The sequence below is a fragment of the Chelonia mydas genome, chromosome 1, assembly GCF_015237465.2.
Source record: "Chelonia mydas isolate rCheMyd1 chromosome 1, rCheMyd1.pri.v2, whole genome shotgun sequence".
Lineage (NCBI taxonomy): Eukaryota > Metazoa > Chordata > Testudines > Cheloniidae > Chelonia > Chelonia mydas.
Genome location: NC_057849.1, coordinates 95,233,446 through 95,250,897, shown reverse-complemented (window position 1 = coordinate 95,250,897; position 17,452 = coordinate 95,233,446). Strand labels below are relative to the sequence as shown.

Here is a 17,452-nt window from a genome sequence, read left to right as displayed (position 1 = left end):
CAAAATAGTCATTTTAATGTGTAGAAAAGATATTTTAGTCATTTTCAGAAAGGCCTGCAATATTAGCACTGACAGCTAGTATCATGGTCCCTACTGTAATGAGGGAAGCAGTCTTCATATATAGCTGTTCATAATTTTCCTCCTGTGGGTGAAGTCCTGGCCCCGTTGAAGTCAATAGAAGTTTTGTCATTGATTTCAGTGGGGCCGTATTTCACCCTGTGTGTCAGTTGGAAGGAAAATAATGCTGAATTATGATTGATTGTAGTTTAGTTTTATCATCTAATTCATTTTTTTCATTTATTTTGTTAACAGGATTTCATGATGCTGATACGACAAGCACATTAAAAAGCAGCTTAGTCACTGTAACTGATTGGAGTGACTCTTCAGATATATAACTATTCAATTCAAAATGCAGACATTTCTGTTAGATCGTAATACAGATTTAAAGACCTTGTCTAAAAGATTCTGACTCCTATTCATTTTTTTTCAATTGTACATTAATAATAAGGAAGATTGTTTACAAAATGTTTGTGTCTTTTAACCTTGAACAGTTTACAAGGGGATTTACATACATGTAACCAGCCCTTCAGTATTTAGAAACTTGGAGTGAAATCCTGGCTGAATTGAAGTCAATGGCAGAACTCCCACGAACTTCACTAGGGCCAGGATTTCACCCTATTGTTTCTTTGTAAGACTGAAACCAGTTTCTAGAAAAGCCCAGAAGCATTAACTAATAAACCGTTTTCTGCAGAATGTTACTTATCAGTATTTTTAAAGCCTTTTAAAAAAAAGTGTAATTTTTTAATATTTTATCCTGAACTTTATATAAAAATGTGAACATTTTAAATAAACTTTTTCTTTGTATTAAAATATTAACATTTCCCAGCATGATTTAAAGCACTGGTTCCCAAACTGGTTCCACCGCTTGTGCAGGGAAAGCCCCTGGCGGGCCGGGCCGGTTTGTTTACCTGCCGCGTCCGCAGGTTCGGCCGATCGCAGCTCCCAATGGCCGCGGTTCGCTGCTCCAGGCCAATGGGAGCTGCTGGATGCGGCGCAGGCCGAGGGACATACTGGCCGCCGCTTCCAGCGGCTCCCATTGGCCTGGAGTGGCGAACCGCGGCCACTGGGAGCCACAATCGGCCGAACTTGCAGACGCGGCAGGTAAACAAACTGGCCCGGCCTGCCAGGGGCTTTCCCTGCACAAGTGGCGGAACAAGTTTGGGAACCACTGATTTAAAGTAAGTGTCAAAGGCTGAAAAATGGTATAGTTTACAGATTTGTTGGTGTATGCCTTGAAACTTAATACTGGGAAAGTGTTTCTGCTTTACTTATTAGAATAGGTTTTAATGTGTATTCATATAAAACTACAAATTATAAAAATATAGCTAGACAACTTGAACGGGAACAAGAAAGGTACAGATGTGGTATTGAACACTTAATTGTATTTTTTTGTTTTTATATTCAATAAACTTTTGCTCTTGCAGTTGCATTAATTTCCCAAGGTAGCTGCCTTCGTAAAAAAAGACTTAGCTGCTTTTGAATTTAAGTAGTAATAAACCACTAAATTTTAAAAAAGCTTGAATGATTAGTACTGTATTTTTAGATGTGTCCTATTTTTTATTTAATTACAATGTAATACAAGCTATTCCTTTTCTATTATGTTGAGTTTTTAAAAACTAGGATTGTTGAGGATATATTTTATATATTTATCTTCTTGCCTCCCAAAATCGGTTCACCGAAACTCTGAAGGTCTTCATTTTTTGTTATTGTTGGTGACTTAATCTTTGAGAATCAGTACAACTCAATAAGTCAGTGGTCCCCAAACTGTGGGACGCGCCCCCTAAGGAGGTGCGGGGGAACGTTCAAGGGAGCAGAGCAGGGCCCGGGCCAGCTCCCACGGAGGGCAGGGAAGGAGCACCACCCCAGCCCCGCTCTGCTCCCAGCCCCGCCCTCCTCTGTCCCCAACCCCGCCCTTAGCTGCGGTTCCACTCCTGCCCCAGACCCGTCCCCAGCCTCAGTCACCTTTCCCACATCTCCCCCTTCCCCCAGGTCACAGACCGGCTCCCAGGAGGTGGCACAGACAGGGGCAAGGGGGCACAATATGAAAAGTTGGACCACTGCAATAAGTAATGACTGATTTATCCTACACCCAGTCCTGCTCCTATTTAATTCAATGGGAACTTTGCTATTGACTTCAGTGGCAGTAGGTTGGGGCTCCATCTTTCTTGGGGTTGAACGGGGAGCAAATCAGGACAGACTTTGGCCCCATTGCTGGCATAATCATTTAAAGGCACTTCTAAAAGTGCACCTAACACTGCAGACACTTACTTATGAGTCACCCATACTCTGTAGTCATGTCAGTTCCATTTGCTTCAGTAGAGCTGTTAATGAGAATAAGCCTTAACCTGAATAAAGGATTGCAGGAGTGGCCCCGGTGTCAGGAAGAACATCTTATAGGTAAGCTTAACATGAAACGAGATCAGTGTGGATTGAATGTGAACCACATAGCTGAAACTAATGCCTACCTACTTTGATATGAAAAAAACCTTGGAGAAAAAAGGAAAATACAGATGGCTGCAACTGATTTAGATCAAAATTAGCCATTCTGCCTGTCCAAACCTCAAGAAGGGTATGGGTTTGATTTTTTAAGAAGAAACTATAATTCATTATAGGTAAGGCTACGTTTTAGTCACGGGTATTTTTAGTAAAAGTCATGCACAGGTCACAGGCAATAAACAAAAATTCATGGCCCATGACCTGTCCATGACTTTTACTATATACCCCTGACTAAAACTTGGGAGGAAGTTGTGGCCCGGGGGGCATCACAGGTGCTGGAGGGAGGTGCGGGTGCTCGGGGCAGGAGGAGTGACAGTCGGCAGGGGGGCCTGGGGCAGGCTCCCTACCAGCCTCCTGGGAAGCAGCGACCCCAGCTCCTACCTCCACATGCTGCCTCTGCTCTGCCCAAAGCCCCGGTTCTGCAAGCTCCCTTGGCTGGTAACCGTAGCCAGTGGGAGCTGCAGGGGCGGTGCCTGCAGACGGAGGCAGCATGTGGAGCTAGGAGCTGAGGGATGGGGAGTTCCTGTTGCCCTTCCGGGGAGCCCCCCCACATAAGCACGGCCTCACACACCAACCCTGAGCCCCCCCACACCCAAACTCCTGCTGCTGGGGGGTGGGGGCGGCCCAAGACTGCCCCGGCAGCGGCCGGTGCACCTGGCCAGGGGCTGCCCGAGCTGCTCAGGCGGCCTTCTGGCCAGGCGCACTGGCCGCTGCAGAAGTCAGGGAATCCATAACTTCCGTGACCTCCGTGACAGACACGGAGCCTTAATTATAGGGCATATGTCCAAAAGGTGTGCTGTGGTCATTCATAATCTCTTAAATAAATCTGACTCATTGAATCATCATACAAATAACTGTTTTTGAAAATTGTCACAGTTCCAAGTGGAAAGAAAAACAGTGCTGCTCACTCTCCCCCTCTTAACTGAGATCTTAGAAATGTTTGCCTAACTAATTCAAGATCATCCAGCAGGGCTGCCACGCGTCACATAATTACATGTGACATTCATGCATTTGGCGGCCCTCTCATGCATTCCCACAGCCATCCTGGAATCTGCAAAGTCGTCTGCAGGCACTGGCAAAGATTTTTCCTGTAATCACTTCTTGTGGCTGCTGGGGGCCATTCTGGTGCCTGGAACCTAGCCAGTCTGCAGGAGGAGTAAGCAAATGGCAGAACAAATGGCTTGCTAGCAGCTGCAGTAAGGAACAAAAGGGGAACAGAGGGAGGGACAGGTGGGGTAGTGGTAGACTGGAGGAGGGATGGCAGCAGGCTCAGAGGATACAAGCTGAAGTGGGGAGGAGCAGAATGGAGGAGCTTGCCCCAGCCCTCCACACAAATCCCCAAGACTTCAGGTGCTGTTACTCTGTCCCCCAAAATTTCCTTTCAAGTTGCCTTAGACTCAACACACCACTCTCCCACAATCTGCCCCGACTCCCTCCAATATCCTGGTCACAACTCTCTTCTCTAGGCTCCCTCGTCAGCCCTGGTTCCCCCAGCCCCTAAACTCTTGCTAACTGTCTCTCTCTTGGTTCTGTGGGATGTGAATGATTGGCTCTTGCCTCCCTCCACACCTGTTCCTCTGTCCACTGGCACCCTAAGGAGAAATAAGGACATGATTTTCAGAGCTGCTGAACACCTCAGCCCCTGTTGACTTCAGCTGGACTTGCAAGGTGCTTAGCACTTCTGAAAATCAGGCTCTATGTGACTGTTTCTCACTGGTGAAAAATTTCACATAGGGAGCTGCACAAAACTTGACTTCTGTCTCCAAATACTAAACCTATTTTGGAACCTGCTCCTATGCTGCTGCTGTGATGTACTGCATTAGATACTGTGCATTTGATACCATACAAATAAAGTAGGTGACATACTGTTATCTGTAAATATCCTATTTATTTTTTTGTAGAAAGCAAAAACAGCAAGTGATTTACAGATATATAATTTATGTATAACACCAACATAAATTTCAAAATATTGTATAAGAAAATTTACATCAATATGTAAAATGCTGCAAGTTAATATTTTAAAAATTCATTGACCTGGTGGTGATTATGCTGGTACTCTTCTGGAAATCACTCTGTGACTGAACTGTACAAACTGATTTGAAAACTGGCTTTGTATCATAGAACAGTACAATTAAACATAAGCATTCTTGTCAAAGTGCTTTGGAGGGCCTTTTGGTGATTTAAAATCTGCTGCACTATTGTGGACCTTTGTCTTAGAAGACATCACAGATGTGGCTCCATTGTATGTGTACCCCATTCTGAAAGACAAAAAGCTATCCATTTACGGCTCATTCTATGAACAGGTAACAATTATATGTGAGTGTGTAAAAAAATATTCAAACTAGGAAAATAATGCGTGCTTTCTCCCAGCAAAAAACAGACCTATTATCAATTTCACTTTGCCACCTCTCACCAGTAGAGGAGGAGCAAACAAGACCAACACCTCAGTGGCTATGCATTAAAACATTCTGTTTAGGGCAGCAGAGATTCCTGCTCTCTAACGTAAACCTCATCTGTTTCAATCTAATCTACTACCTTTCATAGTTTCCCCTCCAACATCTTCCTCTTCTTCAGTCCACCTCCTTATTAATGTGTACATCAGGGGTTGGCAACCTTCAGCGCACAGCCCATCAGGGTAATCTGATTGCGGGCTGCAAAACATTTCGCTGATGTTGACCGTCCACAGGCACGGCCCCCCACAGCTCCCAGTGGCACGGTTCACCGTTCCTGGCCAATGGGAGCTGCGGGAAGCAGCAGCCAGCACGTCCCTGCAGCCCGCGCTACTTCCCGCAGCTCCCATTGGCCGGGAATGGTGAACTGAGGCCAGTGGGAACTGCAGGGGGCTGTGCCTGCAGACGGTCAACGTACACAAAATGTCTCGCAGCCCGCCAGTGGATTACACTGATAGGCCATGTGCCAAAGGTTGCAGAATCCTGGTGTACATCTAACAGTCAAGCAACTTAGGGTTACTTCTGTTATGAAGGGGCAACGTGTATCTGTTCAGAATGCACATATGGTATGTTGGCTGTACTATGCAACTGATTGCTTTTCCATTAGTTTCTGACACATGGCAGCAACTTTATAAGTACATGTAATCTGAAACAATGGTTTTCCTGAATGTTGGTAGTGACTTCTTAAAAGAAAAACATTAACTTTAAATTCTATTATTTTCTTTTCTTTTTTTTTTTGCACAATCTTTTTCAAAAGCTGGTTGTCGAATTGTTTTGAAAGCATAATCAAACTCCAGCTGTATAGCTTACCTTTCTATACATTTAATAATCACAAATTTGCTAATATATTGATTTATTTCAATAAAATAAGTGCAACCACTTGGGTTCTGTACCTTGGGGATTTATTGTTTTCAGCTATTGAGAAGCAGAATATACTTCCACCAATTATGCAAAGTGATGCTCCAGCCCATCCAATGAATAAAGCTGCTCCTAATTCATACCTGCAAGAAAGTCATAAATATGTTAATAAATTGTTTTCTCAGGATATAGACTAAATTTAACTGTGTGTGAGACATACAAACAAGCTAAATAAATTAACATACTTTGCTAAATAACTTTCAATACGTGACACAGATATAATTGCAAAATGAACAACAAACTAACCACAAATACCGAGTCTCTTGTCATGTATTTTCCTTTTATTCAGTGAGCGAGTGCTCAGCCTAAGGCTCTGATGTGTGTCTCTGCAACACTTTTCAGCCTGCACAGCCAGCCCGAGAATGCCTCGCCCAGGTAGGTCTTTCTAGACCAGCATTGCTCAATGACCAGTCCATGGACTGGTGCCAGTCCCTAAGACGTTCCTGACACAGTTTAGGAAAGCAGCAAGCCAGTTCCTGGTATCAAAAAGGTTGAGAAACACTGCTTTAGACTACATGGGTCTGAGTGACAAGAGTTCTGCTCCATACCATAGTCGCCAATGTAAGCCCCAAGCCCAGGCTTCTCTCTGATTTCAGATGCTCTGTGCTTCCCTAGATTTGGCCCATATATCTAGTGTAGCTTCTGTCCCTCCCCTACTAATGTGGATTTGTCCCCTGCTGTGAGGAAGACTGCTGCCCCATAGCGGGATGTGGCTTTCAGTGAGGTCAGGAAGAAAGGGATTGCCAAATAGACCATCCCGGTGTGGGTTAATGGAGTGTCCATGACAACGCTAATTGACTCGAGGTGCAGCTGGACCATGGTTGGAGACAGCCGGTAGACAAGGGAAATGTTGTGGATATGATTTACCCCACATCCAGGGTGATGTGCACCTGTATCCCGTGAGGGCCGTAGAACTTGAGATAAGGGGGCATGTTCAGATAGTACGGGTTTGGGGCAGGGTGGATAAAAATCAATGATTTATTTTAAAAAATCAAAAAAATCAGTTTTATTTCAATTGGATTTTTTTGATAAGATGATACATTATAGCTCAAAGATATCTCATCATGGAATAGGGATTATAAATTCTAATTCTATAGTGTGAGACAATATATTTATGTAATGTTGAAGAAAAGTTTTGTAAATGAGTTCCAATAGTTCGTGGATTAGGGACCCAATCTTATGGGATTCCATGGGCTTCTGTATAGATTTCAAAAAGTTCAGTGAATAGAAGATTGTTGGGGGCGGAATAGATCTGGACAAGGAGAAGAAGTCTGGAGATAAATGTGAGAAGGGAGGGACAGGCAGTAGAAACAAAAGTGAAACTGTTTGAGCAGCATATTCCAGCATATTTCAGCATATTCCAGAAGTCTTGAGGTCTTTCTGAGTGTAGCCTTCATTGATTTGAGATCTACCATACCATTCTCTCACTAGAAGGGAAAACCTATAATGGCAGCAGGCCGTAAAAGAGACCCAGTTAGGGAATAAGAACCATTCAAGAAATATATGTTTGCTGATGATGTTTTAAAGAAAGTCACACCAGTGAACTGGTGGAAGTCACTTAAGCACTTGGATTCAGAGACTGTTGAAGTGATAATCTCACTTTTAACAGCAGTAGCTTCTTCTGCCAGTGTAACAAGAATATTGTCTTCCTTTGGACTAATTCATTCCAAGTTGAGAAATGGTTTGGGACCTGAAAAAGCAGGAAAGCTTGTTTTTCTTTTCCAGATTATGAACAAACAGGAAAATGAAGGTGAAGACGACTGAGTTAGCTGCAGAAGCCAATATTTTAAGTTTCTCATGTTGACCTGGCTGACCTAGTTGATTTAATTTTTTTTAGTATTTCATTTAACTATTTTAGTTAAAAACAATTTTAACAAAAAGAAACCTGAAGTTAAAAAACTTGAATGTTTAACTAAATTCAAAAATTCATATGCTTGTTTTGTTAAAATATTATGTTTGCTGTTGAAGAAAAAAATCCAGAATACATAACGTTGTTGTTTTAGTTAAATAAAACAATTTAAATGTCTGTCTGGTGATGTTCTCCTCCTAATACAGCATGGCAAGAAAATCCTCCAAATATTAATGATTAACCTGTTGAATTGGAGATATTTATGAAATCATTGGGAGGTGAACTATCTGCTTCAATTACCTTTGGTAAATAAAATAACCAAACAATCATTCATTTTCTGATATTGCTGTAAAACTAATCTGAAAAGTTTTCAAAATCAATCACTTTAAAAATGTATAGTGTGTACCTTCTAAAAATGAAACCTACGTCTATCTGAGTTGTTAAGACTATGTATTAAGGTTATAACAAGCAACAAGAATGCACTTTATGTAGAAATCCATGATTTAATCGAGTCTTCCTGACTAGTGACTTAAATCAAATCCACCCTGGTTGGGGGTCTCACAGACCCGCATGTACCCAGCTATCCTGGGGCAGGATCTGGAGGAATTCAGGAAGATTGAAAAATTCAGAGAAGAAGAAGGTCAACAGGGAAAGGACCCAGACCCTCCAGAGGCAGGGAACCTGGATCAAGGAAGGGATGATGATGACCCTGGAGAAGGCCGCTCGGCCCTAGAGCTACCAAAAGGAAGGCAGAGGCTCACAAACCCCAAAACTGGGAGGAACTGACTACGGAGATGGACTTTATCAGCGCCCAGAAGGAGGATCCAACGCTGAGCCAGGCCTATGAACAGCACACCAAAGTATATGGGGAGGTAGTTAATTCCCAGTAGGCGAGGTGGTTATGGTCCTATTTTGAATTGCAGGAGGAACGGTTATATCAGATGACCCAACATGCACAAACAGGCAAGACCCAAGCTCAACTACTGGCCCCCAAGAGGTTCTGGGGGCAGGTGCTGCATGTGGCCAATACGATACCCTCTGGGGTGGCACCTTGGGCATGAGAAGACCCTGGACTGAGTGGGGCTCAGGTTTTACTGGTTGGGGGGGTGCATGTGGAGGTCAAAGGTTATTGCACCTCCTGCCCTGAGTGTCAACTGGTCAGGGTTCATGTAGTACAGCACCACATAGCCTCTGAGCTGGGGAGGAAGGTTCAGGAGAACCCACACTCAGTACTGCAGAAGATGTGGGAAATGGTCTGCCAGGAGCTGCAGGCTATGTTGGAAATCAGGGTAGCTGAAGAATCCAAGAGCGAATGGTGGAGTCCCATCATGTTGGTGCCAAAACCTGACAGGTTACCCCGTTTTTGTATTGACTTTCGGAAGGTGGATGCCATTTCAAAATTTGATGCCTATCTGATGCCCTGGGTAGACGAGCTGCTGAACAGACTGGGGCTGCCAAGTATCTTTTGACCCTTGATCTCCCAAGGGCTACTAGCTGATCCTACTGATGGCTGAATCTAGGGAGAAAACCGCCTTCTCTACCCCTCTGGGGCTTTACCAGTTTAAAACCATATTGAACTGTGAGGATGAGCAGTAGATTAGAGTTGCTACCCCTGGTTGCTCATCCTCCCCTTCCCTAATTCTCAGTCCAAGGCTGGTCTCTTCATTAAGATGATCTGGCTCAGAAAGGCTGCAGGCTCAGTGGTCTCCTCATCCCTTCCCAGTTGATACTTCTGCTTCCCCACCAGGCTCAGGGCGAACGTTATAACTTCCAAATCTTCCATGGAGAGCCCTAAAACCTACATCCCAACCTCAGGGCTCAGCACAGGGAATAGGGACCCTCCTCATCCACAACCTACCTTCCCCCCTCCCCTCTTGACAATAGTGCTGTGGTATCCGGATTGTATGTTCGAGAAGTCCGTGTGAGCCACTTATAGTAAATCTGCATTGATGAATAGGGCAGTTCAATAGAAACCCCTGTTTGATGTGAAGCAGAGGAAAGTTTAGAAACAGCACACTTTTGCTTTAATTCTGAACACTATTTCCATGTCAACAATGCCTACTTTAATATGAAGTGAAACATACTGCTGAGAACACCCTTAAACAGTTCTGTGAAGCTCTTGAATGTTTTTATAGATGCGTTATTATTACAATAGTGTAACCCACCTACCTCCTGGGTGTGGTGTTCTGGCCCCTCTCCTGGCACTGAGACCACTTAGAGATTAATGAGTCTGCTATAGCTTTAGCTAAGGGCCATGCGGCTTTCCGCTCATGCAGTAGAGGCTTATGCATTTAGCTCCAGAGGACCCGGTTCAATCCTGCCTGCTGACAACTAGGGTCTGTCAGTCTTACACTGGCACTTAAGAATGCTAATCAAAACCCAGATTATATAAGGTATAGCACAGATATTTAACACAGAAGAATGTCAGCATTAATGTTCTTACCAGATATATTGAAATGTGTAAGTTGTTACGAAAGAAAACTACAGCAGTAGTAGTTCCAAATGGAAAATGGCCAGGTGGCATATCTAAATTCACCCACCTTTTTGTTTGGTTTTTGTACCACATGGAATTGTTCCTCTTTAAGTTATTGTCTACTGCTTTGCTGGTTTCATATTTGTGGGTTTTAGTGCTGCATTTGGTAATCCCTTCCCTTGTTTGTGAAGATGTTTTTCTTAAGACTCCCTTGTGTGGGAATGGAAATGTGTAAATAGCACTGTGCACTCAAGGGCATCTGAGCCTCTGCATGCTTTAAAGTTAAAGGGACCATAGCAGGACCCAGAGGAACATTTCTGAGTTTCAGTGCTGAAAACTGAGAACTGGGAAAGAAAAGTTATCCAGATCCTAAAATACCACCTAGGGCACGGTGGTACTTCCTTGTCTTTCCCCCTGCAAAAATGGTGGAGGAAGAGCCAACGTTCCCTTGAAGAGCTGGGAAGCAAGAGCAGGCCATCAACAGGTAAGACTGAGGATGAAGGAATGGTTAGACCTTTGACATCTCCCTTTCATACTTTCTGTCATATCAATATCATTAACCATCCACTAAAAAGAGAAAACTAATTTATGCAAGACATTAAGTTTATTTTGTTTCAAGATAGTTAAATACATTTCTTGATATCTTGCGCTTAAATATTTCTAAACAATGAAAAAATCTTAATAAAAATCTAAAATGGGGTTTAAAACTAAATCAGTACTTTAAAATTCAGACGCATATTGCTTCAGTTGTTTTGTGCAATTAACATGCTGACTACAGACCCCCACAATCCAACAACGTATCAGGTCTAGAATTGGAAATGTGTGCTTTAATAAATCTGACACCACCACTTTGGGGGTTTAATGTCTTTGGTCTGTCTCATCACCATTAAAAGAGCTGATAGACGCTAAACATTTTATGGGTGATGTCCTAAGTTTTGAACCCAGGCCTGGTAGTCGCCAGACAGCTGTCCCATCCTGGCCTCTACCCAGTGGCTACTGAAAGCATTTGGGCTAAGAAGCTACCGGGATAATAGGCCCTGCAAAGGCACCTCCCACAGGAGCTCTGACTGGAGGATTGCCCAGCTCCACTAGTCCAACTACACTATTTAACGAGAAGGAGGCACAGGAAGTCTGTCTGAGGCTGCAACAAGGTGGTTTCTGATTGTGGCTATATTGGACCGTGCTTCCTACATCCAACCCTGTTCCTGATTCCTGCTCTGTTCCTTCCTTTGCTCTGGTTTCCACAGTGCTTCTGCTCTGTGCTTGATCCTTGCCTGTCCTCCTACCTCAGTTGACCCTTCGCGCTGGTATTTGACATCTGACCTCTGCTATGATCCTCCACTTCAATTCCCGGTTCTGTCTCTGGCTTGAGCCCTGGCTCTGGTAACTAGCAGTTGATTATGGTGCTGACCCTTAGCTTCATTCCTCAACCTGGATGCCTGCTGCGCCCACTAGACCTGACTCCTGTCCTGACTACTTGGCAAAACTGCCTACATTCCAGTCAATAACATTATGATTGTGCATCACTTTAAATTCAGGGATACAGCAGTTGCTTTTCCGGCTTTCCTCTAAGATTTCAATCCATATATTTTGTCTGTATGTGATAATTTCTTTTACTGATATCTTCCTCCACTTTTGCCCAAAAGAGGAATAGAACTTTTTCTCCCCTGCATTGAACTAATAGATAGTTTCTTTTCTGTCCAAAGGGTGGCACAATAGTGCAATGTGGCATTATACAAATGATTTTAGTCTCCTCACTAATGTTCTCTGATATTTCCATTTAATCCCTCATCTCTAGTTACAAAATGCATTTTCCCAAAATTCTTTCGCTACTTCTCTACAAAAGTAGAATTCTTTTGACTTACACCAGTATTTGGTATTAAGTCATTCCTACCTAATTTTCAATGCCATTTACCTTCCTCCTATTTGAAATTAGTTGGAAAAGAAAAATCTATCCTCTCAACCTCTATACAGTACAATGAATTTTATCTAATCCAATTTTTTCAGTGCTTAAGTAACCAACCTCCAAGCTTGCCATCCAAACTCCATTCTGTACCATATTAAAACCCATTACGTACCTTGTTGCCTCTTCAACATTTTTGAAAACACTTTCTTTACAAACAGCTCTCAATATTTTGGGTTTTCCTTCCTTTTGTTTTGTTGTTAAGAATATTTAAATGAAGAAGGATCTTTGTTCTTTAGAAATTAAACTAGCTGGCTTCGTAAGGGCCCAATCCAACTTCCACTGAAATCAATGGCCGTCTTTCAAGTGACTTCAATGAGAGCTCGATCAGGCCCTAATACCATATAACCTTGATACAGTTTGCTGAGAAATTGGTGAAGAACAATTCAGAGAAGAGCAATAAAGTGTTTAAGGGGCTGGAAGAACTGACTTTTTGCAGAAAAATTAAAAGAATGACTAAAAAACTACAGTAAATAGTGTCATGAACTGAAAACCATCCACAACTGTTCAAAACGAGAGATTTAATGTAATCAAGAAGGTAGGACTAGGTAATATAGGATTAAATTAAGCAAAGGAAAAGGTACCCAGATGAGGCATGCTCTGCAGTGAGCAAGCCAGAATCTTTAGCCAGTTTCTTTGAATGATAATCTGGTCTTGAATAAGTAATAAATGTTCGGCGTAGTAGGTTAATGTTTTATTATCTTTGCCTTAAGCAACTTCAAAGAAAAACGGGGAGGGGAAGAAACGTAATACTCTCACCTTTTTAATAAAATCATTTTAATTAAAAAAGAAATTGAGAAATAGATTCAAATCAGTAAACTAAGGTTCAGTTAAAGGCAAATGCAAATATGGCTGGTACAGAAAGAAATGATTAAATTCAGAACTATATAATGGGGAATGATTCTTGGAACAGTAGGACTTCAAAGAAAGATCTGAATTATGTAAACTGAGAGAATCAACAACGCAGTGCTGTTGGGGAAAAAGGCAAAAGCTGTGCTGGGCTGTAATAGGGACGTGCAAACAAGCAGGCTAATTAGTCTGCTCACTCATTACTGACTATTACTCTTGGAATATTCCATTGAAGCTGAGCACCACATTTTAAAAAAAACAGGTAAATTGGAGCAAGCTCAGAGGAGAGCATCAAACATGACAGAAGGTTTGAAAAAGAAGACCTGTGAGGAAAGTTAAGAGTATGCATAATCAGTATAGAGAAAAGAAGGCTAAGGGGAGACAACTCTATAAATATGAAAAGTGAAGTTGTACTGAGGATTCAGATGAGCTATTCTCCTCAGTCAATAAGAACAGCTAAAGATATAGAACTTAAACTGCAGCAAGGAATATTTGGTGTAAACATTAGAAAAATCAGCTGTGGAAACATCGTTATTACAGATATAGAGGGAGATCCATCTATTGGAGATGGCTTAGAAAAAGTTCAATCAACCTTGCCCGTGTGCAGGTTGCTGTCCCATTCTGCTCCAAACAGTCTACATGTGCCCTAGAAGGTCAGACTTTTACCCTCTTCTAGAGTTTGACTTCACTGGTAATGCAAATAATCACATGATCAGAACATAACTCAGCATGAGGTTTCTCCCTAAGCAAGGCTGTTCCTGGGGCTTCCTGCAGGACCTTGGTGTCTCTGCCGCTAATTCTCTCTGACCAGAGATTTGTGCCCACCTCTCTATGCTGCTGGAAGTAACAAGCTGTATCTACCACAGTAAGTCAGCAGAAGGTACCCAGCAGCTTTACGCAGGTTTCTGTTTCCTACTATCAAGATGGGACAACACAGTCCCTGCATCTCTGTATGCGATTGTTATGAACCCTGCTACCCTATTACACTGCTGAAGTGCAGAAGAATAGAGTGAGGCTCTTCCAGTTCAAATGATGTTGCTTATTCCTCACCCGGTGTCGTAATTTTTAGTTAATGGTATCACAGTCCTCCCCCCAGCACCAACTGTGTTGTCACAAACAGAACTGTACAATTTCAGGGGAGGAATATGTAGCAGGAGTTGAGTGAATTCCTAAGCAACAGAGTTCTTCTTCGAGTGCTTGCCCATGTCAATTCCAATCTGGTGTGCGCGCGCTGCATGTTTGTTCTCTTGCTTCGGCAAGCTTCCCCCTTTAGCAGTGAACTTTTTCTTGCTCTGCATATAGTTAGCAGTTAGTATTAGTTTTTTGTCTATAGATTTAGTTCGGGGTATCCCCCCTTCCCCTTTCTCTCCCGGCACCAGGGCATGTCTTGGTCCCCCCCAGGTTTTAAAGCCTGTGAGGACTGTGGCAAGTCTATGCCCAAGAGCGACCCACACACTTCGTGTTTGAAGTGGCTGGGAGAGAGTCATCTCAAGGACTGTTAGGCTGCAACCTCTGCCGTGGTTTTACACGCCCCAAAACAGGCAAGATGGCTCCCGATGGAGGAACAGGAACTCCAGAAAGAGACCTCATCCTTCTTCAGGCCAGGGTTCTGGCCAGCTGAAGCCATCTTCAGACCAAAACCAGGCCTTTTGAAGGCACGTTCAAGGATGGCGCACCAGTACGAACACTGGATCCTCCCCATGTTACCTTCGTGTGTCGAATATCCCCTTTCTACCCTGCATGGGCCCATATTACATTGGACCATTGGTGCTTGGCACAGTAGAAAGGGGATACTCCCTCCAATTCTCGCCCCTCCCAACCCCCTTCCCCGTCTCTCTTCAGGGACCCTTCTCACGAGCAACTCCGCATACAGACGGTGCACTCACTCCTATCGCTGGGGGCAGTGGAAGAGGTTCCTCAGGAGCTAAGGGCCCAGTATTTCCTAATACTGAAAGCTAAGGGCAGGCTCAGGCCCATCCTAGACCTGAGAGATCTCAACAAGTTCATGAAGAAACTGAAGTTTCACGTGATCTCCTTAGCCTCCATCAGCCCTTCCATGGAGGGGACTGGTATGCCGCCCTCGACCTAAAAGACACTTATTTTCAACCGCAATCACTCTGTCCCACAGGAGGTACCTCAGGTTTGTGGTAAACCACATTCATTACCAGTTCACAGTCATCCCGTTCAGCCTCTCAGTGGTGCCTCAAGTGTTTACCAAATGCATGGCGGTCGTGGCCGCTTTCCTGCGTAGGCGACAGGTTCAGGAGTTTCCATACCTCGATGACTGGCTGATCAAGGGCTGCTCCAGAGAGCAAGTGGAGGTGTAAGTACAGTTCTGCTGCCCTTTACTCATACAATAAGGATAACAAATTTCATTACCCACCCACTCCCCCCCACAATACTTAAGTGATTTGAAACCCAACACCAGCCAAAAGTGATCATTTTGGCAAAGCAGCTCTGTTATGCTGAGCACCCAGGCAGAGTAGGTGTGTCTATCTAAACATGGTCTGCTCCTGAAGTCTTTTCCCGCAGTTCATCAGTAGACGTCAGGAGAAAGCAAACTCAGGCCCGGCTTACATCAGCAAGGCACCTGACACAACGAGGACATGGGCAGTCAGACCTAATGGTCAGAGCAGGCAGCAGGAGGCAGGCAGGGTCAGTTAACCAGGAGCTGGGGGTCAGGCACTAGGTTACAGAAAGCAATCAAAGAGCAAAGTCAAGGACAAGCCAGCGCCTAGGGTCTAATCACAAACAGGGTCTGGAGCAAAGACAGATAGGCAATCTGTGCTATTGCTCAGACAGCTCCCCTTCCTGACTTCCTGGTTTAAGTATTGACACAGGCTAATCAGTGGCTCTGTGAGGCCACCACTCAGCTCGTGCTGGGAAGTACATCCTGCTGAGCCCAGCCTCATAGGGTCCTCCTGTGGAAGCCAAGCCTAAGCCTCCACTAGTGCTGCAGAGGTGTTAGCAGCCCAGAGTCTTTATGGTCCTAGGTTCCACCCCTGCAGGTTCTTACAGCCTTGAAGTATGGTCCAACATCACTAAACTTTTCTAGCCCGGTAACCAATACACAGCTTAAAGAGAAATGGGAAAAGCTTGTATGCCAAGTAAATTCAGATAAATATATTTTAAATGGTTTAGGGTGTGCATCATGCTAAGAAGGTGAATAAAAAACAAAACCACTTTAAAGGCAGAAAAATAGTAGGACAGCATTAAATACACAAAAATAAAAACTTGATAGTTTGAATGCTGTCCATTAGGAGACAGATAAGCATGATATGACAGACATTGATGGGATAGACTTTAGGCACTGGAATAAAGAGTAGGAAGTCACACAGCCATCCTGTAACAGCAGAATAATAATTACTGAGGCCCAGGTATGCAAGTATATACAGAGGAAAGAATGTTTAAGGAAAGAATACCAAAACCTGTTGCAAAGGGAGAGAGGGCAGTCAACTGACATACTAGTCATACTCTAAAACAAGTTCATCCCTTGAACTACCCCTACTGGCTTTATCCTGGTATCCCTCAGCCTTCCCCTTTGCATGTGATGATTGTGTGCTGACTCTTCACTTAACACCACCTTTTCATCTTTCGGGCAATTGCTGCCAGTGGTCATGGAGCAAAATGTGCTTCAAGCTTTTTCAGAGTTTTAGCCTCAGCTGTCTTTGATCACATGGGCTAGTTGATACCAACAACGAACAGTCTACAGAAGGCGCAGTAGAATTTTTGGAAAGGTTGGTGGTAGGTCTTTCAAGAAGAACTAGAGATCTCTGTTAGTTATCTTGACAGGCGTGTCCAGCTAACATAAATGACTCCTACCAAACTTTCCATGAATTAGGATATCAATCCTTAGAGGCTATTGCCAACAGGATTTTCCTGGGTGGTCACAAGAGGAAACAGGAATTCACATCTGCTGGTTATGAACAGGAGGCCATTAATAAGAGAGAGGAACTCATTCAATGGCTGGATCAAATCAGGTGTGCTCAATGAAGAGAGTCCGTCACACAGATGGTCTTTACTCATTCTAGTCAGAAAGCCTGGCAGTCTATCTGGAGATTCCAGCCTTGTCAAAAAGGAGTTTCTAGTCACTGAAAATGCTGTGGCATCCTAGCTAGTGGCTGTACATAGAACTTGGATAAGTCATTCAGTTGTGTAGTCAAAACTGAGGTCACAGAGAGGTGGTAGGCTTCGAGTGCATATTCAAACCTGAAAGCTCCCTTTTCAGATAAAGAGCTGTACCTGACCATGAAGCTTATGAGAACATAAGCTTATGAGAATGGCTCGGCAGCAGTTCAGCAGAAAAGGACGTAGGGGTTACAGTGGACGAGAAGCTGGATATGAGTCAACAGTGTGCCCTTGTTGCCAAGAAGGCTAATGGCATTTTGGGATGT

General features: G+C 43.6%; 2 protein-coding genes across 6 annotated transcripts in view; one reads left to right on the top strand and one right to left on the bottom strand.

Annotated features, from left to right (window-relative positions):
- DZIP1 (DAZ interacting zinc finger protein 1) overlaps positions 1-1,484 on the top strand; it is an 83,141-nt gene extending 81,657 nt beyond the window's left edge. For all 4 annotated transcript variants that reach the window (XM_037895879.2, XM_037895867.2, XM_043534669.1 and 1 more), the window contains one exon: positions 313-1,484. In XM_037895879.2, coding sequence (XP_037751807.1) covers positions 313-395 — 83 coding nt within the window. In that variant the 3' untranslated portion in view covers positions 396-1,484. The remainder of the gene's footprint in view (positions 1-312) is intronic.
- A 2,980-nt stretch (positions 1,485-4,464) lies between these two features.
- Positions 4,465-17,452, bottom strand: part of CLDN10 (claudin 10) — a 104,935-nt gene continuing 91,947 nt past the window's right edge. Inside the window, exons 4-5 of one of the 2 annotated variants that reach the window (XM_037895852.2) lie at positions 5,900-6,007; positions 4,465-4,814 (exon numbers count right to left, since the gene is read on the bottom strand). In XM_037895852.2, coding sequence (XP_037751780.1) covers positions 4,688-4,814; positions 5,900-6,007 — 235 coding nt within the window. In that variant the 3' untranslated portion in view covers positions 4,465-4,687. The remainder of the gene's footprint in view (positions 4,815-5,899; positions 6,008-17,452) is intronic. The other variant, XM_037895859.2, reaches the window with a different exon arrangement.